Here is a 26,962-nt window from a genome sequence, read left to right as displayed (position 1 = left end):
TAGAGGCCTGGGCTATAAGAGACAGTGGCTTAAGGAGGTGGAGGGGAGAAGGGGAAACCTTAAGACCAACCTAGCGTGGGGCTGAACCAGCCAATCCTCACCTGGTTGTGGGCCTACCGCTCTGCATGCCTGAGCATGACAAGTGATCTCAATGGCAACTGGGGTAAAAGTCAGTCAGAGGACAACACGGAGTAATTCTTAACCCTTCCTGCAGGAGAGCCTGGGTTTCCATTTTCTCCCTGCACAGTTCCTGGCTCCCCTACTTTAATTGAGGGTGTTTCTGGGGCCTTTGGGGTTGTGGATGGCTGGCTGGGCTCCATGTGACTCAATAACTCATGTTTGACCAGGGCAAAAGGCAAACTCGTCCCTTACGCAAGACCCTTACAGACCATAGCTACAAAGAGCAATGTACCACGTAACCTACTAGCAAGGTACACAACAGCTTCCTCAGTTCCGAGCCCCTCTTCTGTGCGGCTGCTGCTTCTAATTCGAATATGTTTAGAAAATTAATGGAAGGAAAATAAAAATTCTGTGAGATCCTAAAACTTAGACAATCTTTTTTTATTTGAAAACTGTTTGTGTGAACTCTGGTCCTTCCCCTGCCTGACCATTTGTAGCCCCATCTCTGAATCCCGAAGGTGGCAGGTATGGGGTGGCGCACAGGGGCAGGGGCGTTGGCCTGGAGGAGCCACTCAGTTCTGACAGACAGAGGAGCAGAAGGTGCCCTAAGGCAAGCCTCCCTCGGGCCAGGCTTCTGCTGACTGGTGCTGTTTCCTGGGGTGGCTGCTATTACTACCTTTTTTCTTCTCTTCTTCTAGCCTGCTTCTCTTCAGGCTCAAACTAATTTTGCTCCTAATCAATGAGAGCCTGAAAGGCTCTTATGCCCAGGGAATGAGTCTTCCGTTAGTCTGTTCTTCATCATAAGTTCATGTCTCTTACCTCAATTCTCCCCATCCTTCACACAAATATTCTGCAAAGCGAAAGCTTAAAACCACCCATCATCTCTGCCGAATTTTGAAGCAGGAGCCATGCAGTACTAACTGATTGGGTATACAAACTCCATGGAGTGGGGCCATTTCTAAGTTAGGATGCCTGTGCATCCCATGGATCTGACCCACAGCCAGGATTCTCCCACCAAAAGCTATACGTCACCAATAGAGCAGAGGGCTGAGCAGGCCTACCCAAGCTATTCCTAGGTGATGGCCCGCATGGGCTCCTCAGGATCTCCAATCTCTGGTATCCGAATCTTGGGGCTTCTCGAGTCAAACAGCCTGCACTCTCTCTGTTGTGTCTAGCTGTAGGTCGCATACTCCTGTGAAGGTGAGGTTCTTGGGGTGGGTGTCCTGTGATCCAGAGACATTCTGTGCTCCTGACAACCCCATCCGAGACAGCCTTTTGGTCCCTTTGGTCAAGTAGGTGTCCAGGCTCCTGAGCAGCTGTTTTGGATTCTTTTTGGCCAGTATTTCCAGGTCTGGAATGGATAAGGGTGGAGAGACCCTTTTATCCAATCCAGATAAAAGGATCTATCTGACAGCTCTTTCACCTGGGATAAGCCTTTAGGCTGGCCCATGCAGCCAGAAAGCCCAGGACCCTGAAGGTAATAGCTTTGGGAAATATTCCTGGACTCTGGAAGCTCTGGGTGTTCCATATGAGGAAGCTTCAAGAGAAGACAGCAGAAAGGTCTTTTCAAAGGTACCAAATCCAGAACAAGGTATGAGAGCAGTACTAGGGCATGTTGGGAACCAAGAGAAACTCGAAAGGTGGGGTATAGACAGTGAAGAAGCTCAAAACAGTGGCAAAAGAAAAAGAAAGCAGGTCTACAAGACACACCAGTCATAAAGGAAGTCTGACACAGAACTGGTGTAAAGGCAGAGAAAGACTAGACATCTTACAGACCCTACAGCTGAAGGAACAGGTCTTGAGGATTCTAAGGTTCCCCTGGGGGAAGAAGGAGGCTCCGCCTGGTCTGGTCCATACCTTTAAGAACAAAGCTGGAGTCTAGAATGGTTTTCTGCTGTGTCCTCCAGATGTAGGCAAGGCGGAGGAAGGTGGCTGCATACAGGTTATTCACAACAGGGATCACCGTGTGCTGCCGATTACATTCCCTACACAGCAGTGAAGGAGAATGGGAGTGACTGACTTAAAAGTTCAGCAAGTCATTCTTCTATTCCCTACTAACACAAGGGAAAACCTCCAGCCCCGCCGTTCTTCCCATCCTACGTCTACATCTCACCTACTGTTCGTTGGTCAAAACAGCCACAAACAGAGGCCATTTTCTGATGGTTCCCAGGTTGTGTGTGGCATGGGTTAATGCCACTTACTTTCTCTAGCAAAGTGGTGCCTAAAATGGACTGACTCACACTAAAGAAAGGCTCCACTCAGCAGCAGTGCTGAGCAGCGTCCACCACAGATCACATGCCGTAAGTGGCTAGTTACGGCACTGGAGGGGGATAAGGGATGATCTTGCCAACTGGTCTTCCAACGTGCCAAGCCTCCTCGAGCCAGCTAATCTTCCACGAGAGCAGCCTGGGGACTCACCTGGAGAGACACTCTTCTCGAAGGGCCTGGATCACTATTCGAGTGATGTTTACCGACATCACGCAGAAGGGAAAGTGCTGGAATAGAAATGACATCAAGTCAGGGCAGCACTAGCTCTTCGCTACCTTTTCCCTCAATTTCTACATTCTAGAACAGCTCTGGGGCCATCATCCCACCCCCACCTCCATGAGCTCCACCTCGTTAGGGTGGAACCTGAACCCAACGTCCAGCCACACTCCCTGTGTGTCGCCCCATGCCCCTAAAGATGAGGGGGCACTGTGAGGGTCGATTCCCAAATATTCAGCAACGGACTCTGAAGAGGCGGCTCAGGGCCTTAGATCCTCTCTTCTCCACTCTTGGTCTCTGGCTATTTCACTGTGAAGTAGTCCCTCCACCCAAAGGTTGGCAGAGAAAATAAAAGGTAATGAGGGATCACTTCTTGTGGTTAGCACTATCTGTTACTGCCAACCATCAAGAATAGGCTGAACTCCTTTTCAAATATGTCACAAGCATATGGTTAAGCAAGACACTGAGGTGGCCAAATGGATTCCATGGGATACTGGGCTAGGAATCAGGAGGCCTAGAGTCTAACCTCAAATCAATTATTGACCAACTCTATGACAAGTCATGTCAAGTTTCTAAGTCTGTTTCCTCATCTGTGAAATGGGGATATTTACCTTACCTATCTCATTCACAGGGTTGTTGTAAGGACCTAATGAGATAGTATGTGAAGACACTTCTAAAGCTGTAAAGTCCTATTCAAATTTATAGTAATAATATATAATATAATTTATAGTCTGTTGGGGAGAGAACATGCCCACAAGGACGTACACACAAAAAACGTGAGAGTGAATGCAAAGTAAGTGGGGGGTGGGCTTGTTGTTATCTGTCCTTTGTTCTGGAAGAGGACCGTGACATCAGGGAGGTGATACCAGGACTTGCAAGGGAGTTGGATCTAAGTGAGGGAGGGCTGTGCAAAGTACCAGCCTCACTTTCTCCTACAGAGCCATCTGGGTGGGTCCAGTGGCCAGATACAGATCAGCACGACCAGAGAAGGCCCGCTGGCAGTGGGGAGGGGGAAGGGTGGAGGTGGAGGAAGAAGACTACCGCTGAGGGAAATCTGGAAGGCTTCATGTCAACCATGGATCCTAAGAAGGGAGGCAGCGAGGAGGAATTTAAATGCCAACAAGGGGCTCTATTTTATGTTGGCAGGAACAGGAACTAGACTCTTGACAAAGAAAACTAGTACTGTGCCTTGTACACAGTTGGTGCTTAATAAAGGTCTGCTGAATTGAAGACACTAGGGTCCCTGAGTGGGGCAGTGACTCACCTGGGCTCACCAAGTCTGAAGCTGGACCATGACAGCATAAGAGGGCCCTGACCACCCCACTGAATAATGGGGACTTTCCCCTGTCATTAACATGACCCGATGTAAATGGCTTGGGCAGAGAGTGGGCTTGGGAGCTCTCAGATGCTGCTCCCGGATGTTCTGTGTGTGATCTCGGGCAATGCTTTTACTTCATATAAGATTCTCAATTTCCCCTATTAGGGTCAGAGAATAAAGATTCATACAAACAACTGAAAAGTGAAAAGGATAGGAATTCCACCATGGAACATTAATTCAGACTTATGGGAGGCCCCCATCCGGGGTTACAGTAAGGCTACTGAGGCCTGTGGCCTGCTGTGAATGCCCCCAAACCCCTCACTCGACTCAGGACTAGCCACAGTGCTAGTCAGGATAGGGGAGGATATCCACAGATACCCAGGCTAGCCGTACCTGGGTGTGGTGCTGGGAAAGCCGGAAAATTTCGTGGGCTAGCAGAAGGGTCTTTGAGTCCATCACAAGGTAGAGAAGATGCAGGAGGGCCAGGAAGCCTGCCCCTCGAAGGTCTGTGGCTGGGTTTGATCCTGCAACACAAAAGTTTGGGAGAAGTGGAGTGACCAGTGCAGTAGGAAGCGTCTTACCTGGGGGTAGAAGACTCAGGAACTCACTGATCCCCTCATACCTCCCCTACCCACCAGGTCCTGGATGACTCCCAGTGGAAGGCCCTCCTCCCCCATGCCATTCCTTGACCATTATCTTACATGGTTCTAAGAAGTTAATGGACATGGTGCAGCAAACACGGGGTCAATTCTGGTTACCCTAATTGTCTGGGAGCAGCTCCCCTGATTTTACAGACCAAGACAAAATGGGCAGATGGTTTTGATGTGTTCCTACTTGGTATCAAAGGAAAGGTCCAAAGTCCTGTACAAGTCCTTTCAATTTCGCAGTTAAAAGAAAAAAACAAATGGTTTCATTAGCCTACCCCCGCTCCCCGACAGTCACATGACTGCTGCCCTCCAGGCCCCACACTCACCACTGCACTTCCAGAGACGAGCCCCATCTCCCCTCCTATCTCACCAAGGCCTAGCAACTCCTCTCTGGCTGTGCCTCAGGGTGGGCTCTGCCGCTTCAGGCCCACAGCTGGGTGTAGAGTGGGAGACAAGAGCCCTTTTAGCTCCACACTCTCTGCTCTTCTTACCTTGAAAGCCCAGCTCCTCCCAGTGGGCTCCATACAGGGCACAGTCAAATCTGGAACCCGTGAGCTTCTTATAGATGGTCTGAAGAACACGGCTGTGCACGGGGTCTTCATGATCTAGGCTGCCTAGCTCATAAAACACAGAAGTCCCCTTTTCCTTCCTGCATGCTTCCCCCATGACAGCTCCCCAAGGAGGAGAAGAGCTCTAAGGTGGTGAGCTGACACATCCCTGATCTGAAGCCAGGCCAGGCCCGAGGCAGGCTCAAGGCCCATCTTCCTCCCACCTTCCTAACTACCCAAAAAGGCCTCCATGCTTATACCTGACAGGAGATAAAGAGGCGACCAGACCTCTCCCCCAACCCGCACCACATCTTGACAGGTGTCTGAGGGCAGGCAAAGTGGAGTAGAGAACAGGTCCCTTCCCACCACCCTGGAGAGGACAGCTACGCTACACCTGGTCCGGGCTCTATGAAGCGGTCACTTACACTGGGCAATGGCCAGGATTAAATCCCGTTCTTCCTGCAGGCCATCGTGCAGCTGGGGGGGCCCAAAGAGGCAGCGAAAGAGAGCAGAGAGCCCTCTCTGGGAAACTGCTGACCGGACCTTCTCCTGAGGAAATGAAAGAAGCAATGGGCAGAGGACATCCAAGATGCAATCAAATCCATTTACCAGCAAGCAGGGGCTCAGTGGGGTCCCGAGAGCCCCCCACAGGACTGGATCTGGGGCCAGAGAACTGGGAAAGGACTTCGAAGGCCCTTGCTGGATCTTGGGGTATGAACCCAACTAAGCCTAAGCACTTTGCAGCCAGAACTTCCCCCTCGAGCTCAGGCACCACCACATACTGCTCTGCATTTGGTACTCTTCCTGGGCTTTTCTGGAGACAGGAAGAACGACTCTCTTGACTCTTGAGACCATACTGTGACTGCTGAGGAGCATCTGTGGGAAAGACCCCACGTGGCCAGGTATGTGCTGTGTATGCTCTCCTGGCAGTCTGCTCCACGGGTTTCTCTCCTTTTGAGGCAGACAAGAACGACCCTGTAGCCTGCTCGTGCTAGCCGGGGGCACCTTAATCTTTTGGGTCATGGTCCCCCTTTGGCAGTCTGCTGAAACCTATGGACCTTGTCTCACCATCATGTTTTTAAATGCAAGAAATACATAACAGAATTACAGATGAAACCGGTTTTACTAAAATATAGTTTTATACACACACACACACACACACACACACACACAGAGTACCCACATCATGATGCACTTCCTAAGCTAAGAAACACCAGGGTCAAGTGTATCCGTGGAACAGCCTTCCACGGCCCGAGAATGCCACCCTTTCACAACTGCTGCTGGCTCTTCTCAGTGGTCGGCCGGCCCTCCTCCAGCACAGCCCCACTCCTATTCTCAAAGACTCCCTTCACTCCCTTTCTCCTGGACAAGACAAGGGTTTCTGATGTCCTCATCGCTCTAAAGGTGACCCCTGGTCACTCAGGAGACTCCTGGAAGCCTCAGCTGGTACTACCTGATTCTTTTCCTATCCCCACAGATTACATAATAATCACTCAGCTGAGTTCTTGTTCTCTCTGGGCCCACAGGCCAATTCTGTGGCAGCCACACACAGCCCTTCCCTCTGCTTGGCTGCCTTCTCTTGGTCCTGTGATGTAAACATGGAGCCTGAAGATAAGCTGGCTTACTTCAGCCTTGAACCACATCATGGCCGTACCCTGCAAATGGAAAGGTCAGCTGCCTGGAAGTGCTGGAGGGCCTCATCGAAGGAAATCAGCTGCCTGGGTGTGTCTGGGCTCTGCCAACCGCCTGCACACAAAGAAGATCCAGCTCCAGGGTGCGCGTCCTATCTCAAAGCACGCTCGTATAGCTACCTGTGGTCCAGACTCACAGCCCAGAGTCTTATCCACCCAACCTCTGCTCAACAACCCATGCGGAAAAACCCCAGAGGGCTGAGAACATGTAGGCACTGCTGGGCCATCCTCAGCCCATTCCCAGATGTAGAGACCCCTCTCATTTCCTTGTCTGATTTACCATAGCAGCCTAGACCTTAGGCCAAGGAAGAGGGACCCAAAGAAGGGGAAAATTTGAATTTGGTGTCCCCCACCCCCACCCCCATCCTGTTCATTTCAGCTAAGCAAGCTGTTAGCTGACAAGTAAGTCTTAGAGGATAAGGACTTACTTAAGTTATTATCACTTTCAAGGTAGAGTGTACAGGGCAGGGCTGGGGCTGCTCTCTCCCCCCAGGAAAGCCCTGGCTCCCTGGCTTCCCCTCTCACCTCCCAGACCTACAGCTATTTCCCAGAGGTACACCAGGAGGATAGCAGAACTGCTCGTTTACTGACTCATCCTCACAACCCTGAGGCAGGAATTGAAAATTATTCATTCTCCCCTTTGGACAGGTGAGGAGACTGAGACTTGGGAAGAGAATCTGTTCTAATTTAGTGACTTCCAACCTTTCTGAATTTGAAGAACAATTCTGTGTGGCATCTTTACTGGTATGGAATAAATCAGAAGCACAACGCTCAGTTAGCATGTGGAAGAACAGATCCTCGCCAAAAGCTTGGGAACCTTTGCTCTGAGTTGTCAAGTTACAGAGGAAAGACGAGAAGATGCAAGCAGCCTTGGCCTCGCATCTCACCGCCTCCTGTAGCCAAAGCGCACAGGGCCTAACTTCCTGCACTTACCTGCTCCTGCCTGAATGTTTTCCACGGCTTCCCATTCCTCTTGGGCTCTGAGCACCTCCACACTATCACCTGCAGCTGAGAGAAAAGGAGACCTATCAATATTGGAAGAAGCCTGAAATGTAACATCTAAATTACTGAGTAAGTCAACACTATCGCTGTATTTTAAAAGGAGGAAGGGCTCTTGGGGGGCTGCAAGGACTTCTTTAATTCACGCCCTCCCACTGCATCCAGGGCCGTGTCTAGTCATACGGATCTAAATCTGGCCACTGGACCCAGATGGCTCTGGAAGAGAGAGTGAGGTTGGTGCTGGGCACAGCCCTCTCTCACTTAAATCCAATTCACTTGCAAGGCTTGGCATCACGTTCCTGATGCCCTGGTCTTCTTTGAGAATGAAGGACAAACAAGAACAATAATTTACACCACTAGTCTGGGGTCCAACTTGTTGAGCTGACTCTCCCTATCACTGAATTAGACAGGAATTTGCTCTGCCTTTTCCCCAGCCATGTCTATGAAGGTAGCCCCCGAAAAGCCAAGACCTAGCTCAATGCTGAAAAGAATTTTCTCCCCACAACAATGGTCTGAGGCAGGCTAAAACAATTACTGCCCTTCTGCGTCCAGACGAGAGGATTGCACAACTGACTTTTTTTTTTAAAGGATGTATTTTCCGTCGTCAGTGAATAACTATGATGACAGGAACCTTTGGTCCCCTGCTCCTCAAAGTCAGGAGATACAAACATTCCCACCTAGTTCCTGAGGTGTGCAGTCCTTCTCCACTGTTGTCTGAGACACTAGAGGGCAGGAATAGCCCCAACCCTGACCCACTGAGAAAAGCAGAGAGAAATGTCAGAGGTCACAGCCCGTTAGCTCTGGCACAGTAGAGAGCAGCAGGGAATATGGTGGGACATTTCTAAACATTCAATCCCTAGGAAGTCCAATCGCCAGTTCAGGGCGTAGTTTTTGTGTAGCTGACACTGATGTAGCTAATGCTATGACATGTGTAGGTGAAACAGCTAAAGGAAAATGCTTCAAGGAAAGCAGAGAGAGGCAGGAATAAATGCTGAGGCCAAGGCTGAAAGGAACTGAGCCCCCTCCCAACTTTCATGAGTGGTCACTCGAGTAGCAAGTTAGAACCAAAATCAGAGCCCAAAGACATGTTTCTCTTCTGGAAGGAGAAGAGGTGGGAAAGAAGCAAGAGGAGCTGGGAAAGGCATTTGTGGCATTGGAATTGTCAGGAAGGCTGGTGGCTCATGTGCAAAGACCCTAAGGGCTGGATTCAAACACAGAAAGGGGAACTGAGCTGAAGTAGGATCACAGATGTCAAACTGGAAAGGACCTCAGGCATTCCAGCACAACCACCTCATTTCTCTGATGAGGAGATTGAGGTTCAGGGAGGTTCTGTGATTTGCCCAAGATCACACAGGTAGGATGTCTAAGATGCAGGATTCGAACCCAAGTCCTCTGACTCTATTCCCCTGCAAGATATTGTCTTCCCTGAGCAGCAGCTCTGAGAAGGAAGAGTAGAAGGTATCTCTTCCATCTTTTTGGGTTCTTCTTCGTATATTCAAATGTTTATGGTTGTTGATGATTGTTAAGTTCCTAATAAAAAATAAAGATCTGGGAAGTGATGAAGTCAAAAAGATGATGTCTCTGAGAGAGGGACCTGGATTTTAGGTCACAACTGAAAATACAGAAATGACGGCCTCTGGGCCAAGAGCAACTGCACCTCAGCAAAGGTTGGTAGGGATGGATTTACTTGGAGTCTTGTACCTCTGGTCAAGAGGGTTTGAGAGAGAAAAGGAGGGGAAGGGATACACTGGGTACAAGTGTGTACTGTGCAGCACACAGCAAGGCTCTTAACTGGCCCAGAAGGGACTGGACAGGGATTTTCAGGAGGTCTGTGACTTATGATGAGAAAAAAAAATCACAACCTTGTTTCCCACTAACCTCTGACTGAAACAGCATTTCCTTCCCTTCAATGGTGAATTTTCAAAAGCCCATGTTATCCAGAGAAGCCCATGACATAAAAAAGGCCAAGAGCCCTCGCCACAGAGGATGGCTAAATCAAGGAGAAAGAAGCCCCTGAGACATCCACAAGTCCACAGGAGACACTCCAAGGAAGGAGCCCCTGGTGAAGGCCACGGCCTCAGTGGACCCCCTCTAGAATGGAGCAGAGCTGGTGGACAAGAGAAGTGCACGGAAGCAGGCTAAGAGGGAAATCAGAGCTCACAGGCATACGTGCAGCATGGTGGGTCAAGCCCTGCTATATGAGCACACCCACAGAAGGAAGGGTTAGTCTTTGTAAAAGAATACAGAGGTAACTGGGTTGGAAGTAACTGGGTCAGAGGTAAATGGGTATCAGAGTACAGACTGTTGGAACAGGAGGGCACACTGTCTCAAGACCTCACCCATTCAGGGGCCCTGGGGGTGGGGGAGCATGGTAGGCACCAGAGAAGCAGAACTATGGTAAAGACACACTGCAGACCCCTCAGACAGAGGAAGCAAAGAGAAAAGCAGGCTGGGAAACAGTTAAAACCTGGCAGAGGCATGTTATGGATGGAGGGAGGTCTTCAACTGTCCAGGTATCTGAGGGCGCTCCCTCTCTGCCAAAAGTGAAGTGCTTACTAATTCCTGAACAACCTTAATGGTAATTTCATCCTTCAAAAGGTAAAGGAACTAATGAAGGGAAACCCTGAGTCTCCCTCCCACCCAAGGGAGAACACAGCTGCTGGATGGAAATGAGGGCTCTGGAAGGAAAGGGGAGGAAAAGGAAGCAGACAAGTCTGATGTACAGCAAAGACTTTGTGGGGTTCAGAGAAAGGACAGGTAGGGTCTCATGGACTAAAATTCTACAGGGGAAGTCAGGAATAGCTCAAGAATGAGATTTTAGAGAAACAATGCCCAAGGGACAGTCTTGCCAAAATGCATGTGGAATTTACCAACCAACTTAGATTTTAAGAATCTAAACTGGTGCTGAGTTCACCTGTTTGGTGAATAAAAATAATCACTTAACACTCATAAACTTTGTTGGCCCCAGGCCAGGCTTCCTACTCTATTCAACTATCCACCAGGACAAGAGGGCCTACCCACGGTGAGCACACTGCCATCAGCTTTGCTGCCACGTCTCCTTCTCCTGAACTCCCCACACCCCTAGATTTCCCAAGGCTTGTTCTGGAAACACTAATAAAATCAATGCTACCATCATGACTGGAATGGAGGTGATATTCCACTACTCCAGTTACAATCTCCCTAACTGCTGAAAACAAAAGTCCCTTCCTTAGCCACCACTCCCCTACGTGTAGTATATTCTCCCATTAGAATGTAAGTTTTCTGAGAGGGACCATCCCGTTTCTGTCCTTTGTTAAGTCCCCAGACCCTTGAACGGGGCCTACCACGTAGAAGGCAATACCTATTAAATGCTTGTTAATTAAGAAGCCACGTACAGAAGTTGGAAACAAGGGCAGATATCGAAGGATGGATACACAAACATGGCATGGTCCCACAGAAGCCCTGGGTCTAGCTCAGAATAAGCTGGGACTGGTGAAGAAAGTAAAGGACAACAGAAAGGTGGTTTTTAAAAAAATATACTGAGAACTAAAGGTGGGTCAAAGCAGCAGAAGGATCAGAGAGGACAACAGAGAGAAGGCAATGACTGATTTTTTATTTTGCTTTTGGCCAGAATGCTCTTTGGACTGAGAGGGACAGGACAAAAACTGCTAACAGAGAAGTGATTCCCAAACTCAATATGGAGAAAGTCAAAGTGCTCCCGGGTGCCCTTGACAAATTCAAGCAGAACTACATCCTTGGGGGCTGAAAAAACGAGCACGTGTGACTGCTCAGCCACTATCAGGCATCTCTGGAAGGCCACAGGGCAATCATGTAAAGAAAAACACCACCAAGAGACTTAGGAAGTCAGCAAGAGGGAATGGAAATCTTGCTTCCAGAGGACTGATAAGACACACTTACAGAGACATTGTACAAGAGACCCGGAGGGCTGCAAACGCTGCCTCGGGCTGGGGGGGGGGATTCTCTCTGCCACAAAGGAGGGCTCTAGGGTGGAGATAGGGTTACTGGAAAATGATAAAAGAGGCAAAAGCACCAAAAATATTTTTAAAAAGAAAGATTGCAGAAGAAGAAAAAAAATAGTAGAGAAGGTAAACAGGCTGAATTTTTTAAAAAGGAGAATGGAGTCTGCCAAGTACAGGCCAATGAGCTTTATTTTTAATTTCCTGAGAAAATGCTACAACATGTTATTAAAGGGATGGTTAGCGAACATCTTGAAAAGGAGCAGTAATGACAAAGAGCTATCACGGCTTCATCAAAAACCGATCATAACAGACTAACTTTATTTCCTTTTGGACAGGATTACTAAGAGAGGGTGCAGGGGCATGCTATACAGTTTATCCAGATCTTAACAAAGCTCTTGATAAATTCTCTCACGCTAACCTTACAAACAAGACGGAAAGATGTTGCCTATACAACAGCAGGGCAGATTCACAACTAGTGTAACGGCTGGACTCAGGCATTAACGGTTTAACATAATCCAGGTTTTCAGTGGTCTGTCCCACGGATCTGTAATTGGCTCTGCATGGCAGCGATTTCATCGGTCTCTCCAACAAGTAAGCGAGCGGCACCCTTATCAAAGCTGCAGGTGACACAAAGCTGGGAGGGACAGATGATATATCTGATGATCATGTCAGAACTGAAAAAGAACTTGACAAGTTAGAACACTGCGCTTGGTCAAAAAAGATATAAGCCTGAACAGATCTGAAAATTCACCTGTACAAGTAAAAGATGGGAAATGACTGCATAGCAGTCTATCTACAAAGCATCTGCGAGTTTAGGGGACTGCAAGACCCTCAGAGTCAACAGGGTGATGCAGCAGCCAAGAAAATGAACGCCATCTTGGGCTCTACTTATTAAGACGCACAATATCCAGTGCTAGGAAAGGTGGTTCTTGGGCCCGGCCATGCAGCCTCCGGAGTGGTGTGTTCTATTCTGGGCGTGATTTAAGGATAGAGATGGAGCAACTAGATGGCTCAGTGGATACAGCACTAGCCCTGGAGTCAGAAGGACCCAAGTTCAAATCTAGCTTCAGCCACTTACTAGCTGTGTGACCCTGCGCAAGTCACATAACCTTAATTCCCTCTTCTCCACCCTCTCCCCCCAAAAAAGGATAGAGATAAGGAGAAGGGTGTCCAAGGACAGTAATGAGAAAGACTTTAAATTTATGCCAGATAAAGAAACTGGGGGTGTTTAGCCTGTAGAAAGGAAGAGTTTCTGAGGGCAAGGGAGACGTGATGACTGTCTTCTAGTACCTCAAGGGCTATCTCATGGAAGACGATTCAACTTGTTCTCCAGATCACAGAACTGAGGAGCAGTGCATGAAAGTTGCAAAGAAGCCAGTGTAGGCTTGATGTCCAGAAAACCTCCTAACAACTGGAGCTCTGGAAGACGGAAAGGGCTGCCTTGGAATGTCATGGATACTCTCTAAAGGGAGGCTGTCAAGAAAAACTGAATGCGTTGTAGAGAGGCTTCACTTTCAGGTATGGCCATTGAGGACTTTTTCACCTTTGAAATTCTGTGATTCTTTCCACAAATTCCATGACATTTTGTTATAAGCTTCTCAAACTTCCTTTGTGCTAGTCTCTGGGGCAGGAAGAGCACCAGTTTGAAAGTGTGGAGAGACATGAGGATTCAGGCTCCTCTGGGACCATGGCTGATCTTGGAGGTTTGGAAGAGAAAGGGTCCTCACCCCAAGCTCTCAGGACAAGGGGGAGGGGCTGTTCCTGAATATTCTGACTTGGTGTCACGGCAGATTGGCCAGAATAAAGAAACCCCACCGGAAATGTCCATCTAGTATTTTAAGCATGGGGAGATGAGCCCAAACCTGGTGTCTTTCTTCTTCTCTTAGTACTCTGTAAACTACTTTTTCTGATCCCCTTCTCTTTCTCTCTAGGAGATAAAAAGGTAAATATTCTTCCCCTTCTACAGCAAAGGAAACTGAGATCCAGGGAAGACGACTGAAAAAACAACCCAGTAAAGTAGGAGAGAACTGAGAATAACAATTGACATTTGCTTTCTTTCACAGGGCTTTCAGGGATATTCCACCTTCTCCACACGACATCTTCAAGCTAGAGAAGGTGGATATTATTATTCTAAATTCAGAGACTGAGAAACAGAAACAGAGACTAAATAACTGGCTCAAAATAACCTAAGAAATCAGCAGCAGAGCTGGAAGCAGAGCCCACGAGCCCAGTGCCTGTGACCACAAAAGGAAGCCTCCAGAGTCCTCTGAAAGGGAGCACAAGAGAAGCAGAAATGCCCAACAACAGATCTTTGAAGCCTGAGGCAGGCCATCCTCACACTGACAGAGACTCAAAGGTCTAAGTGTGCCTGGGGTTAGCAAGAAGGCTCACCAGCTGGCTCCAATCCACTGCCTTCCTGGGTCAGAGCCTGGAGGACGGTCTGGCGCTTCAGAGCAGAGATCTGCAGGAGCCAGAGACCATTAGTGTCAGGATGGATCAAACACACTCTTTCCCAGGAATATCTCTATGAAGTTTCATTCATTAAAATGCTCTGTTGCCTTCACGGTTCCAAGCCCTGGAACTGATTAACTCCTGGGGCCTCAGAAGGAAAGGTTCAGAGACGATATGAAATTACCAGAAAACCACGAGCTCAGAGTAGCCCCACGGCGTCTTTTTTTTGCCCTGTACTGAGCTCAGACTATAGTGATGACAACAGAAATCCCAGGCTTTCCAGCCAGACTGAGAAACATTAATCTCCCATCATTCCTGAGGAAGCCTTTCTTCAATGTTCTGGCCCTTCCTCCTTTCACGGTCTCTGTTTCTTGAGAAAACATGCCGAGACAATGAAGCGTCTTAACTAGTGTTCTAATACTTCATTCTTACAGAGCGCTTGGAGGCTGACAAGGTGCCTTCCTCGCAAGAACCTCATGGGGAAGCAGCGCAAGCCTGATTCTCATTTTACAGCTACACAGACTGAAGCTTAGAAAGACTATGTAACTTCCTCCTTGATCACGGGGCTAGGAGGTAGCAGTGAGGATCTGAACACAGGCCAGCTCACTTTAAAGACACTGCTCTTTCCCCTAACCCACAGTTACCCCAGGGTTGCTAACTGTGGGTGTGGACATACCTTAATGACAATATCTATAGACTGTGGACTTTGCTTCCCTATCAAAAGTTCCAGAGTTAACAATACTGCAGAGATGGTAAATGTTAATAATTAAAGCATATTTTTCCCAAAGTGCCCCTTGATTTTTGGGACAGAAGTCTAATTCCTGAGGGGTAAAGCCAGACCCTGAAATAAGGCTAACTGGAACTTGAAAGCCTACATAATCACAAGTAATGATGTGGCAGTACGGAGGGCTAGAGGACATACATGTACATAAAAATGCTTGCTGAATGACTGATTTATGGGCACTTCTAAAAGTCAGAACTGGCACAAGTAGAGGGATACATACAGGTACACATCTGATGGCTGGAAGGAAGCTGTCTTGCTCACCAATTTGTAGAGAGGACTCAACAGAAGTCCTCATAACCTAAAGGAAATAAAGAGAGAAATCGGTTGACTAGGCACATGTCCACCTCCCAGACATGATCCTTAATTTAAATGATTTAAAAGTTGAATGCTTATAAGTGTCCCAATGCATCTTGACTCCAATGTGCCTTAAAATGGATTCCCTTCTGAGAAGGCAACTTGAAAAAAGGGGAAGAGAAAACTACTGACCTGCCTCACATTCTACTCTTTCATTTTACAAATAGGGAAATGGGAGCCCGGAGGTCACAAAGATGGCGAGTAGCAGAGCTGAGCCTTGAAAAGGGGCCCTCAGTTCAGGGCTCTCTTCCATGTCCCACAGACTTCCCTCCAAACAAGACTCCTTCAAGGTCTGATGCTATCAGGAACCCTCCCCATCCTATCCCTCCAGACACTCTGAACTCCTGGAGTATTTACAGTCTGTACCGCACAACCAGGCAACTGGTCACATGTTATCTTGCTTCCCCAACTGGACTTTTCAACTTGAGAAGTAATTCCCTACGTAACACACCTAACAGGTGGCGGCCTCCATCCAATGAGGACCATTTTCTCACCCAGCACAGCCTACACATCCCAATCATTCTGAATGCGCTGAGAGTAATCATCCAAACCCCACTGCCCATACCCCATCACCTGATTCCTCATTCCCATCTCCTTCAACCCTCCCTGAAAAATTCCAATCAAATACCACCCACCTTGCACTGTGCCCTCTGGAATGCCTGCTCTATAAGCAATAAACTTCCCTTCACCCTAAATCTGTTCCTCTCCCACTGCTTCCATCTGGCTGTCACTGAAACCTGGCTTTCCTTAATGATACAGACTCTTTGGCCACCCCTTCCAGTACTGGGTGTTCCCCAAGCCACTGACTTCCTTTTCAGGTCACTGCTCTCCGCTGGTTCTCCTCCTACCTCCCTGGTGGCTCCTTCTCTGTCTCCTTTGCTGGATCTTCCTACAGCTCATTCCCTCTAAGCACAGGTGCCCCTCAGGGTTCTATCCTGGGCCCTCTTCTTTTCTCTCTCTATACTACCTCCCCTGGACATCTCATCAGCTCCCATAGATTTAATTACCGCCTCTATGCTGATGACTCTCAAATTTACCCATCCTGCCTCAAACTCTCTGCTGATTTCCAATCTAGCCTCATCTCTAATCGCCTGTCATACAGCTCAAACTGGATGTCCAGAACAGAACCTACCTACCCCCCACCCTATCAACCCCCCTATCTTCCCTATCTGTGTTGAAGGTAACATCATTGTCCCGGTCCCTCAGGCTTCCAACCTAGATGTTACCCTGGACTCCTCACTGTCTCTCACCCCCCAAAACTAATCTGCCAACTTCACCTCTGCAGCGTCTCTCTTGAACATGCCCCCTTCTCTCCTTTGACATTGCCACCCCCCTGGCCCTTATCCTCCCATGCCTGGACTAGTGCAATACCCTGCTGCGGAACCAGCCTGTCTCAAGTCTCTCCCCACTAAACCCGTGTTCCAAACAGGCACCAAAGTTATTTTTCTAAGTGCAGGTCTGATCACGTCACCCTCACCGTCACTCAGTAAACTCCAGGGGCTCCCTATGGCCTCCAGGATCAAATATAAAATCCTCTGCTTGGCATTCGAAGCCACTTACAATCTCCCTTGCCCCCCACCTTTCCAGTTTTCCTACACCTCACTCCCCAACTTGGCCACCAAGACGCTTGGATCCCTTCCTGTTCCACATACAAGACTCTCCATCTCCTGACTCCAGGCATTTCATCTGGCCGTCCCTCGCACCTGGAATGTTCTCCCTCCTCTTCACCGCCTACTGGTTCCCCTGATGTCCCAAGCAAAATCTCCCCTTCTACAGGAAGCCTTTCCCAACCCCCTTGGTTTCTGTGCCTTCTGTTATTTCCTACTTCTTTACTTAGCTTGTTTGTGCGTTCTATCCCCAATTAGATTGTTAGCACAATCAATGAATTAATCTTTACTGACTGACTGACTGTCTAGTCTCCACCTAAAAATCTGCAAGGATGGGAAACTCACTCTCTTCGAGACAGCACATTAGAGCACTCTGCTAGGCAGGTTTTCCTTGTATTCAGCTGAAATCTGCCTTGCTGACTTTCCCCTCCTGTGCCTAGTTCTATCCTCCAGGACCAAGCAAAATTAGGCTCATTCCTCTTCCCCTTTACAACCCTTTAAATATTTGAAAACAGAAATTATGTCTGGCCTCACCTCTCTGCCCTCCCCCTACCCCCGCCCCCCTCTTTTCTTTTTTAGATCAGCCATCCCTGGCTCCTTCAACCAATGTTCACACACGGTCTCACATTCTCTACCAATCTGGACACCTTCCAGCCCATCCATGGCCTTCCTAAAGCATGGCATCCAGGACTAAACACCACACTGCAGACATGGCCTGACCAGCTCACAGCATATGATTGGCTATCCCTTCCCTCATTCTGGTCACTGTATATTTATATAAGCATTTAAGACTACTTAGCTTTCTCCAAGTCTTTGAAAGCAGGGACATCTTTTGATTTCTTGTGCCTCTTGGTTTCTGGGCACGGTGTGCTCTCCACACATGGTCAATAATAATTTCATAAATGTATAGCGAGGGATTTCAGAGGTTATCAGGCTCAACTCCCTCATTTTATGCATGAAGAAACTCATTATGATCAATTTCCTGTAGGTTTCTATATTTTTTCAGTCCTCATTTTATAAATCCTTTTTCTCTCTTATCTAGTTTAACCCCACCAAGACTGGAAAGACCTACCCAGGATTCCTCAGAGTAAATCACCTATCTTGCTACAGAGTAGCTAAATAAATAGAAATACTGGAGCAACAGAGAAATAGCTTATCCAAGGACTGGCCACTGTAAACCACTGTCAACAGGCAATCAGGACTTTGTGAAACTTACATGAAAACTAGGTTTATTACAAGAGAATGAACATGCATGTGGAACCCAGAGTTCACAATCCATACAGAAGCCTGCATATTTATATCATCAAGACAAAGGAAGGAAGAAATATCAGAATCTCTACCTGAAGGGGCATGGCATGGGAGTGGAAATGTGCAGTAAAGGAGGGAAAAGGGCAAAACCCCTCTGGAAGGGAAGGAGTGAAGGCAAAAGCCACATTCTTTGCCCGTGGAAACTACCTGACCATGAAAATAGGAGTGTCTCCTTATCTGCAAGAATCCAGCTGCACAAGCCTAGTGTAGACTGACTGGAGCCTCATTTGACTGCTAAGGACACACAGGGAGTCCAGGTGGGGACGCAAATGACAAATTATGTCAGCTGGGGGGCTTCGTCCTTGATACATTCAGGGTCTCCTGCAGTGTTTATGGAAATTATGACACCTCAAAAAGACAAGTTCAGACTAATGCATTGTTGGTGGAGTTGTGAAATGGTCCAACCATTTTGGAGAGCAATTTGGAACTATGCCCAAAGGGCTATCAAAATGTGCACACCCTTTGACCCAGCGATAGCACTTCTAGGGCAATATCCCAAAGAGATCATACAAATGGGAAAAGGACCCACGTGTACAAAAATATTCATAGCAGCTCTTTTTCTGGTGGCCAAGAATTGGAAATTGAGAAGATGCCCATCAATTGGGGAATGGCTGAACTGGTATATGTAGTATATGAATGTAATGGAATACTATTGTGCTATAAGATAGGATGAGCAGGTAGACTTCAGAAAAACCTGGAAAGACTTGTATGTTCTGATGCTGAGCGAAATGAGCAGAACCAGGAGAACGTTGTACACAGTAACAACCACACTGTGCGATGACTAACATTGATAGACTTAACCCTTCTCAGCAATACAAGGATCTAAGACATCTCCAAAGGCCTCACAATGGAAAACGCTATCCACTTCCAAAGAAAGAACTATGGAGTTTGAATGCAGATTAAAGCATGCTATTTGCTCTTTTTTTTTCTTCTGTTGTGTTTTGCTTCCTCTTTCTGGTGGTTCCTCCTATTGGTTCTCACAACATCACTAATGTGAAAATGTTAATAGGAATGTATATGTAAAGCCTATGTCAGATTGCACGCCATCTTGGGGAGGGAGGCAGGGAGGGAGAGAGGGAAAAATTTAAAACTCAAAAACTTATGGAAGTGATTGTTGATAATTCAAAATAAATTAATTAATAAAAAAAAAGGTGGGGGGAAGACAAGCTCATGGGATCCTTAACATTCTTAAATATCAGCAACATTAGAATATTTTAAACTAGGGCCGAGCAAGACAACTGGGGCAAGCTGATGGTCTCATTCAAAGAGACACCAGAGAATCTAAGACTTATCCAGACAGACTAAGTAAGGTGTTTAATAGAGATGCGGCAGCGGAAACAACAGAGGACTCCCGAAATCTAAGAAAAATCGATATTTCCCAGGTTTCTAACACAAAGAAACATGTAGCTATAGGAATAGAAAACTAGACTTCAACCTCTAGGAGGGCAGGGATTATGTCTTCCCTAAACGTTATTTCTTCCCCAATGCTTAGCACAGCAATCTACACAAACTGGATGCCCACCAAATGTCTGATAAATTGAACTTGGATGCAAATGGTAAGTTCCTCAAATGGAAGAGCCTCCTGGATGGGAGAGGGTTTAAATGTGATTAATCAGAGTCAGTAGACTATAAATCTTTTACCACATATTTCTAAATTTCCATTTAGGCAGTGGATGTTTTATCTTCCATTTGCTCAGAAACAATATACTCTATACTCTGGTCCCCAGGTAAGAGTACTTACCTGTTCATCTTCTCTCTCTTCTCCATTAGGGGGACAGCAAGCTCCTTCATTCATGTCTCAAGAGTACTCCTTCAGGAAAGCCTCGGGAACTCAGTACAATACGGCTCAGTACAAAATTTCTGGCAAGGCCAGAAATCCAGAAGCCATACGTGACAGCTGAAAAATCAAGGCTTCTGTCTTCATTGGTCATAAAGGCTGAGGCCAAAGAAACAGGACTCACAAGAAATCAAAGGCAGCTGGTAACCTCAAGGTTCCTGTCCAGCCATCTCTGGGGAACTCAGTTCTCCCTTGGAATCTTCGAAACATGCACTGATTTTGGTGACTCAGATTTGCTAACTCTTCTGTGCTGCAAGGCCAAGCTGCTTCTGCAGATCAAGTCTCTGGGCCCTCACATCTAAGTGAACTGTCGATTCCCCCTCAGTTCTGCTAGCATGAACATCAGGGTATGTTTCCATGTACCAGGAAGTATTCACAAAACCCCGGCCCAGTGAAGAGCTGCTCTTCCTATGTAGCAAACAAAGCCCTAGACAGTGGCTGGGGCTGTTGTGTTCAACCCTGCAACAGAAATCAAGCCCGTGTTATCATCTACAATAGTGGTGTCTAATGGAGAGAGCCAGTACCCCCAGTAAGCGACGGGATCACTCCATGGCGTCACCAGCCAGAGGATGACAGGTCTCATGGCGCCTTCCAGTACTAACCAATCCTTGTACCTGCATAATCCCATCCTGCCCTTCCCCAACATTCCCCTACTCTACTCCTTCCCAGTGGCTGCCTGCTCCCAATCTTTCCTCTGCTGAACCTGGCATAGGCTCCTCAGGTCAGTTATAACCTGCAGCAGCAGCTGAGCTAGCCACGTTCCTTCCCCTGCCCAGCTCCCCCCAACAACGTGCCCACACTGTCCCCCTACAACCCCACGGCTGAGGCACGTGCCCCCAGGGAGGCAAGCCAGACCATCCCTTCCCTTGTTGTTTTTGCTGGGACAGAGTGAGCTACATAGTTAAGCAAGGATGGATGCATTCTGCACCAACAGTCTCACTATATCATCCTTTCTTCAGAAACCACCCCCTTTCCAATTCCTGTCTGTTCAGGGTGCCACCATCCTTCAGGCCAGCTCCTCCCTCCCCTCACAGATCCAATCAGGTGCCGTGTCTTGTTCATTATACCTCCCACACCTGGCATCTACCCCCTTCTCTCCACTGACACAGCCCCTCACGCCAGACCACTGCAATAGCTTCTTCTTTTGCCCCCTGAACTTGGCTCTCCTTAATGGAATCCTGCTTCCACATACCTGCCAAACTGATAATACTAATGCGTGGGTCACTCCCTTATTTATTTATTTTTAGGCAATCGGGGTTAACTGACTTGCCCAGGGTCACACAGCCAGTAACTGTCAAGTATCTGAGGCCGCATTTGAACTCAGGTCCTTCTGACTTCAAGACCAGAGCTCTATTTACTGTACCACCTAGCTGCCCTGGTCACTCCCTCATTTAATCAAATGACAGTTCACAGCTGACTCTAGGATCAAATGGCATTTCACCTTTATTTTATCCTTTTTAAATGTCTATTTTTTGTGCAAGTTTAATAATGTACACAATTATTAGTACAGTAGTAGTAGTAGTAAATGTAAATACTTGCAAACATACATGTATTTGGGGTGTGTGCTCAAAATTTATTTTACTTTTTTTACTTGGTATGTGGCCAGGAATGTCTGGAGACCACTGATTTAAAATGCCATTTTTGGGGGGGTGGAGGGGGTCTAAACCACGATTTTTTCAGTGTAGGGAGCTCTGTTAACTTGTGGGGGCCTGCAAAATCAAGTGACCTGCCCAAAGTCATGAAAGCTTGTGTGTGTGTGTGTGTGTGTGTAGACTAGAATTCCTGGCCTCCTGATCCAAAGGCCAGCTTTTACTCTATTATATCTTTTTTTGTTGTTGTTGTTATTTTAGGCAATGGGGTTAAGTGACTTGCCCAGGGTCACACAGCTAGTAAGTGTTATGTGTCTGAGGCCGCATTTGAACTCAGGTCCTCCTGAATCCAGGGCTGGTGCTCTATCCACTGCACCAGCTAGCTGCTCCTATTCTATTATTACTGCCTCTCTTTGATTATCTTATTATATATTAATCTGCCCCCACCCATCTCACACCTTATCAGCTCATCTAGGAAACAAGATAATAGGATCCAATGACTGAAGATGGCCCTGGCTGCATGGGGAAACCTTGGCTTTTTGGTCTTTCCCAGGTCTCCATTTGACTAAGGCAACTTAAGGCTAGGTAAGAAATGAAGCAGAGAACGGCATCTTTACCTAGTCAAAACAAACAAACAAACAAACAAAACAAAAAACCAAAATCAGTCTGAGAGGGGAAGCCCCTCAGTTTCTGGCCAAAGTAGAAACAAATGCTATTTATATTCACTATGAGCCAATCGGCAGAAACAATGACCAAGCGGGGCCTGGCCTGAGATCTACTATTAGCCGATCAACAAGAGCCACAGTGATGTGGGTTTAAGATACGGTCCTTAAGAAAAAAATCTGGCCTGCCAACCCCAAAATGTCGAGAGGTTTCACTGATCAAAACTGACATTTCTTTGGGCGGAGCAACTGTAGGTAAAGGCATCTCTCATACCCTATGTGGACAGAGGGAAGGGAAGGAAAGGGGACAGGAAGGGAGGGGCAAAGAGCTGTGTTGCCCCAGATGGCTCCAGAGGAGAAAGTGAGGCAGGTGACCTTGCCCAGGCCTCTCACTTAAATCCCATTCGCCTGCACATCATGGCATCACCTCCCTGATGTCATGGTCCTCTTCGAGAATGAAGGACAAACAATGCCCACAGGACGCAGGATGGCTGCCCCGCAGTGCCAAGCTAGCTAAGCTTCCCTTGTGGAAAGCAGAGGTAAGAAGGTGAGTTTTATAAAGCATCTTCTCTCCAGTCTAGGTCAGAGTCCTGCAGGTAACCTTCCTTAAGATCTCCTGTTCGTAAATATGAGGATGTGGAAAACAGGGAAATTAGTGATTACATGGGAAAAAGAACTGGGGCTGGATAGGTCACAGTCTCAGTGTAAAGAAGGTAGGCACACCCTTCCTTGGAAGAATAATTTTTTAATAAATGTAAATCCTTTTCAAATTAACAAATACTTATTATTAAGTGCTATGTACAAGGCATCTAGGTGGCACAGTGGATAGAATGCTGGGCCTGGAGTCAGGAAGACCTGAGTTCAAATCTAGTCTCAGACCCTTGTCACCTCTGTGACCCCGGGCAAGTCATTTCACCCTGTTTGTCTCGGTCTCCGCATCTGCAAAATGAGCTAAAGAAGAAAATGGCAAACTACTCCAATACCTTTGCCAAGAAAACCCCAAATGGGATCACAGAGAGTCAGACACAACTGAAAAACGATTGAACCACCACCGCTAAATGCAAGGCATTGTACTAGATGCTGTCATTTTCACATTTTACTTTGTGCATGAGAACAAAGCTGAAATGGGAAGAGAGGAGACTGGACAGAACCTAGGGTACCCAGCCCCCTGACCTGTTATCACACACTAAGGCACATCTTTATGATGTCAAAGTTCTCCTGGTGAAGTTACAGAGCTGTGAATCAGGGGATGTTCCAATCTCAAATGATCTAAAAGCACCACGGAAAGGCAAATGTCAAGATGGAGGGAATGGTGTAGAAGACATCACTGAGCACGTATGACTGCAAAGGCAGCACACGAGTTACACAGAGAAGATGAGGAAGAGGTCAAACCCGTATCCACACAATAGTAAAGTCTAAGGAAGGGTCCTAGCTAACAGAGCCAGAGGTGGAAGCAACCTCAGAGATTTTACACAGGAGGAAACAGAAGCCCAAGGGGTCACGTGGCTTGCTCTGAGTCTCTCAGGCAGTAATTGCTGGAGGTGAGATTTGAACCTAAGTTCCTTGACTTTCTGCTGCACGGCACTGCCATTTCCCACAGGCTGGAAAACCACGGTTGGGCTGCCATCTTCCCCGGTAGAAGTGCCCTTGTTGATTAGGTCACTCACATATCCACAGAAGGGGAAAACTCTCTGCATGGGCATTTTAAATAAGTACCTGATTTCATCTGTGCATACACACATGTACAATGTACGTGGAGCACGTGGCCACAGCATCTACTCTAAAGGGCAGCCAAAAAGCAAGTGTGGTTTTGGGCCTCGTTAAGAGGTCCAGCTTCTAGGAATAAAGAGGGGATGGGTCTGCTCTGTTTCTACCCTGGTCAGGCCCTACTGAGCACTGCATTCTGGTCCAGGAGCCATGGCTAAGGAGGACACTGGTAAACTGAAGATGGACCAGAGGAGGGCAGCCAGGTGGGGAAGGCCCCGAGTCACATCACAGAAAGATAGGGTGAAGGAAACAGGGATGTTTGGCCTGAGGAAGAGAAGCCTCAGGGGCATGTGGTCCTTGTCTTCAAGTATCTGAAGCCTTGTCTTTTGAAGTCCTGGGGAGGAGGCATTATCCTTGCTCTGGTGGCCTGCAGGGGGCAGAACCAGGGGCAACATAAAAAAGGGGGAAATAATCATCCCCAGGAGGGGTTATGTTAGAGATACCTGCTGTACCTTCACTAAGGTGAAAGGCTGATTACAGTTCCACTGGTTGTCTCCAAGGCTCTTTTGCATCCCCAACGAAGTAGGAAACCCCCCACAGGGCACCTGTTCCCATGAAAACCAAACAAAGCAACAGGCAGGGCTAGAATCACAAATTCCCACCAGTCACTTCTTTAGTCAAGGCTGTGGGAACTTACACATTCTCCTGTAAGGGGCAACAGCTGGTGAGAATCAGAAGTTCAGAGAATGAGAGCTCAGAGACCTGCATTACATAGTAAATACAAACGCTTGAGCTTGAGAACAGCAGCCCTTTGAGAAAGTGAAAGCCACAGGGGGTTCGGTGATCTCCCAGAAAACACACAGGTAGTAAGCAGCAGAGCCAGAGTGTGGACTCATAATAAAGTGACTTCCAGAGGCAGGAGTCCAAAGCACCAGAAAGGCAGGGAAGGATAACATGAGAAGTCTGGATCCGAAGCTGAGTTCCATTCTAGTTTACCTGTGCCCCTCTGGCCAAGTCTTACTACCTCTCTGCACCTCACTTTGCCCTTCTTGACAAGGGTCATTTTCAAATAAACAAGTACCATCCATTCCCATTTGCAACGCACTGTTTTAAGTGGTGTGATCTTTCAATGGTCACTCTGGGAACGAAAAAAAAAAACCTGAATTAGGGGCTATCTCAAAAAAAAAAAAAGGAGCCTAGATGAGGAAAGGTATCATAGAATGGTGGATAGCATCAGACTTGGGAGTCAAGAAGGCCCAAGTTTAAATCTGGTCTGTGACACTTACAAGCTTCCTGACTATGGGCAAGTCAATTCCGCTCTCTCTAAGCCTCAGTTCACCCATCTGCAAAATGGGGATAACAGCATCTACCTCATGCTTGGCCAATCTTTAATGTGCCATTTTCTGTCTCTACAGCATCTCTCTGTGTTCCCTTTTCTTCACTCAGTCATACTTGGATTACTGCCTTCTAACTGGTTTCTTCGACTCAAGTCTTTCCCTATTCCAATTCCTTAAACTTAAGTCTGACCATGTCACTCCCTAACCAATATAACCCACTAGCTTCCTATTACTTCTAGAATCAAATAGAAATTCTTCTGTTTGACATAGAAAGCTCTTCACAAACTGATATCCCCCTCCCTCCCTACCCGTCTACGATGATCTTTCTAGTCTTTTTACACATTTCTCCCCTTCACGTCCTTTCTGGTCCTCTACTGGCATTCTATCTCCCACCTCCACACCTTGGTCCTGGCTGTTCCCTCCTCACCTCAGCCTCTTATACTCCCTAACTTCATACAAGACTTAGCTGAAATATCCCCTTCTGTAGGATGCCTCTGCCAATCCCCATCCCCCCCAGCTGTTAATACCTTCCACTCCACTCGAAGGCTGTCTTCCATCTACTCTGTGAGTATCTTGTCTATACATGTTCCTCCCTATTAGAATAGAAGTTCCTTGAAGGCAGGGGCTGGTTTTCTTTTTCTTTTGTAATCTCAGTGCAATCACAATGCAAGGTACATAGGCAGCACTTAATAATGTTGGATTGGATTGCCAGGGCCTATGCTAAGGGCTGAGAGATGGAAAGAAAAGCAAAAACATTCCCTGCTCTCCCACAGCTCAGTCTAATGGGGGCAACAACATTGGAACAACTATGTACAAACCTGCTGGGTTGTTGTTTTTTTTTTTGGTTTTAGGCAATGGGGTTCAGTGACTTGCCCAGGGTCACACAGCTAGTAAGCGTTATGTCTGAGGTCATATTTGCACTCAGGTCCTCCTGAATCCAGGGCCGGTACTCTATCCACTGCACCACCTAGCTGCTCCCGGCCTGCTGGTTTTTTTTTTTTAAAGTAGTTCTATAAATCTGTTTCCATATAATTGGCTTCCTTTGAAGTTTTACATATTGCATTTGACGCACATAAAAAGGGTCTACAGGCTTCACCAGACTGTCAGAGGGGTCCATGACCCCCAAAGAATTTGCAGAAACGGTGCCAAACTGCCCTCCAGGATGGGTTGGGATAGGAGGTGTCTATGCAGCGAGAGCCCAGGTCTAGCCTCCATGCCCAGCCCCAATTCCCTTCCAGTAGGAAAAGCCCAGGATGCACCAGGGCAACGCCGGCGGCTGGAGAGGTTACTTTGTATCAAGCCCGTCGGGGTCAGGCCCTCCTCCAGCCCCGAAGGAAAGCTCTCGGAAAGGGAGGAGGGGCAGCCGGGGGGATTGGGCCTTCGGCGAGGGGCCGCGTTCCACCGTGACCTACCTGCCTCAGCCTCCAACACCGCCTCCCCCCTCGGTGGTCCCTGTCCCCCCGAAGCCGCCTAGGTCCAGCAGCAGCCGCCTCAAACCAACGCCTCCAGCATCTGCACCTGCGTAGTGCGCCGCCCGCGAGCCCCAGCTAGAACTACACT

At 47.6% G+C, this 26,962-nt stretch overlaps 1 protein-coding gene across 5 annotated transcripts; it reads right to left on the bottom strand.

Moving 5' to 3' along the window:
* Positions 1-542: 542 nt before the first annotated feature.
* On the bottom strand, positions 543-26,936 carry ELMOD3 (ELMO domain containing 3). 5 transcript variants are annotated; one of them, XM_020969521.2, is made up of 12 exons: positions 26,815-26,936; positions 20,012-20,566; positions 15,222-15,299; positions 14,158-14,227; positions 7,742-7,816; positions 6,772-6,863; positions 5,543-5,666; positions 5,061-5,183; positions 4,316-4,446; positions 2,539-2,615; positions 1,978-2,105; positions 543-1,471 (listed from the first exon to the last, which is right to left on the bottom strand). In XM_020969521.2, the coding sequence occupies exons 2-12, from the start codon at positions 20,063-20,065 to the stop codon at positions 1,263-1,265; spliced, it is 1,161 nt and encodes a 386-aa protein (XP_020825180.1). In that variant the 5' UTR covers positions 20,066-20,566; positions 26,815-26,936; the 3' UTR covers positions 543-1,262. The 5 variants fall into 5 exon arrangements, with proteins under 5 accessions (XP_020825180.1, XP_020825181.1, XP_020825182.1 ...); XM_020969522.2 differs by lacking the exon at positions 14,158-14,227 and having other exon boundaries at positions 6,743-6,772; XM_020969523.2 differs by lacking the exons at positions 6,772-6,863; positions 14,158-14,227.
* Positions 26,937-26,962: the final 26 nt, after the last annotated feature.

This window comes from Phascolarctos cinereus, unplaced genomic scaffold (assembly GCF_003287225.1).
Source record: "Phascolarctos cinereus isolate Bilbo 61053 unplaced genomic scaffold, phaCin_HiC Scaffold_2;HRSCAF=192, whole genome shotgun sequence".
Classification (NCBI taxonomy): Eukaryota; Metazoa; Chordata; class Mammalia; order Diprotodontia; family Phascolarctidae; genus Phascolarctos; species Phascolarctos cinereus.
The sequence above is the reverse complement of the archived record's forward strand: the minus strand, read 5'-3'. Positions and strand labels throughout refer to the sequence as shown.

Bases quoted from the DNA above. Each gene is read 5' to 3' on its own strand.
- ELMOD3 (XM_020969521.2), bottom strand. From the start codon at position 20,065: ATGAATGAAGGAGCTTGCTGTCCCCCTAATGGAGAAGAGAGAGAAGAT. The intron at 15,300-20,011 runs GTAAGTACTCTT...TATTTCCTTTAG, and splicing joins AAGAGAGAGAAGATGAACAG to GTTATGAGGACTTCTGTTGA. The intron at 5,667-6,771 runs GTACGGCCATGA...TCATTTCCTCAG, and splicing joins CTGACCTTTCCATTTGCAGG to GAGAAGGTCCGGTCAGCAGT.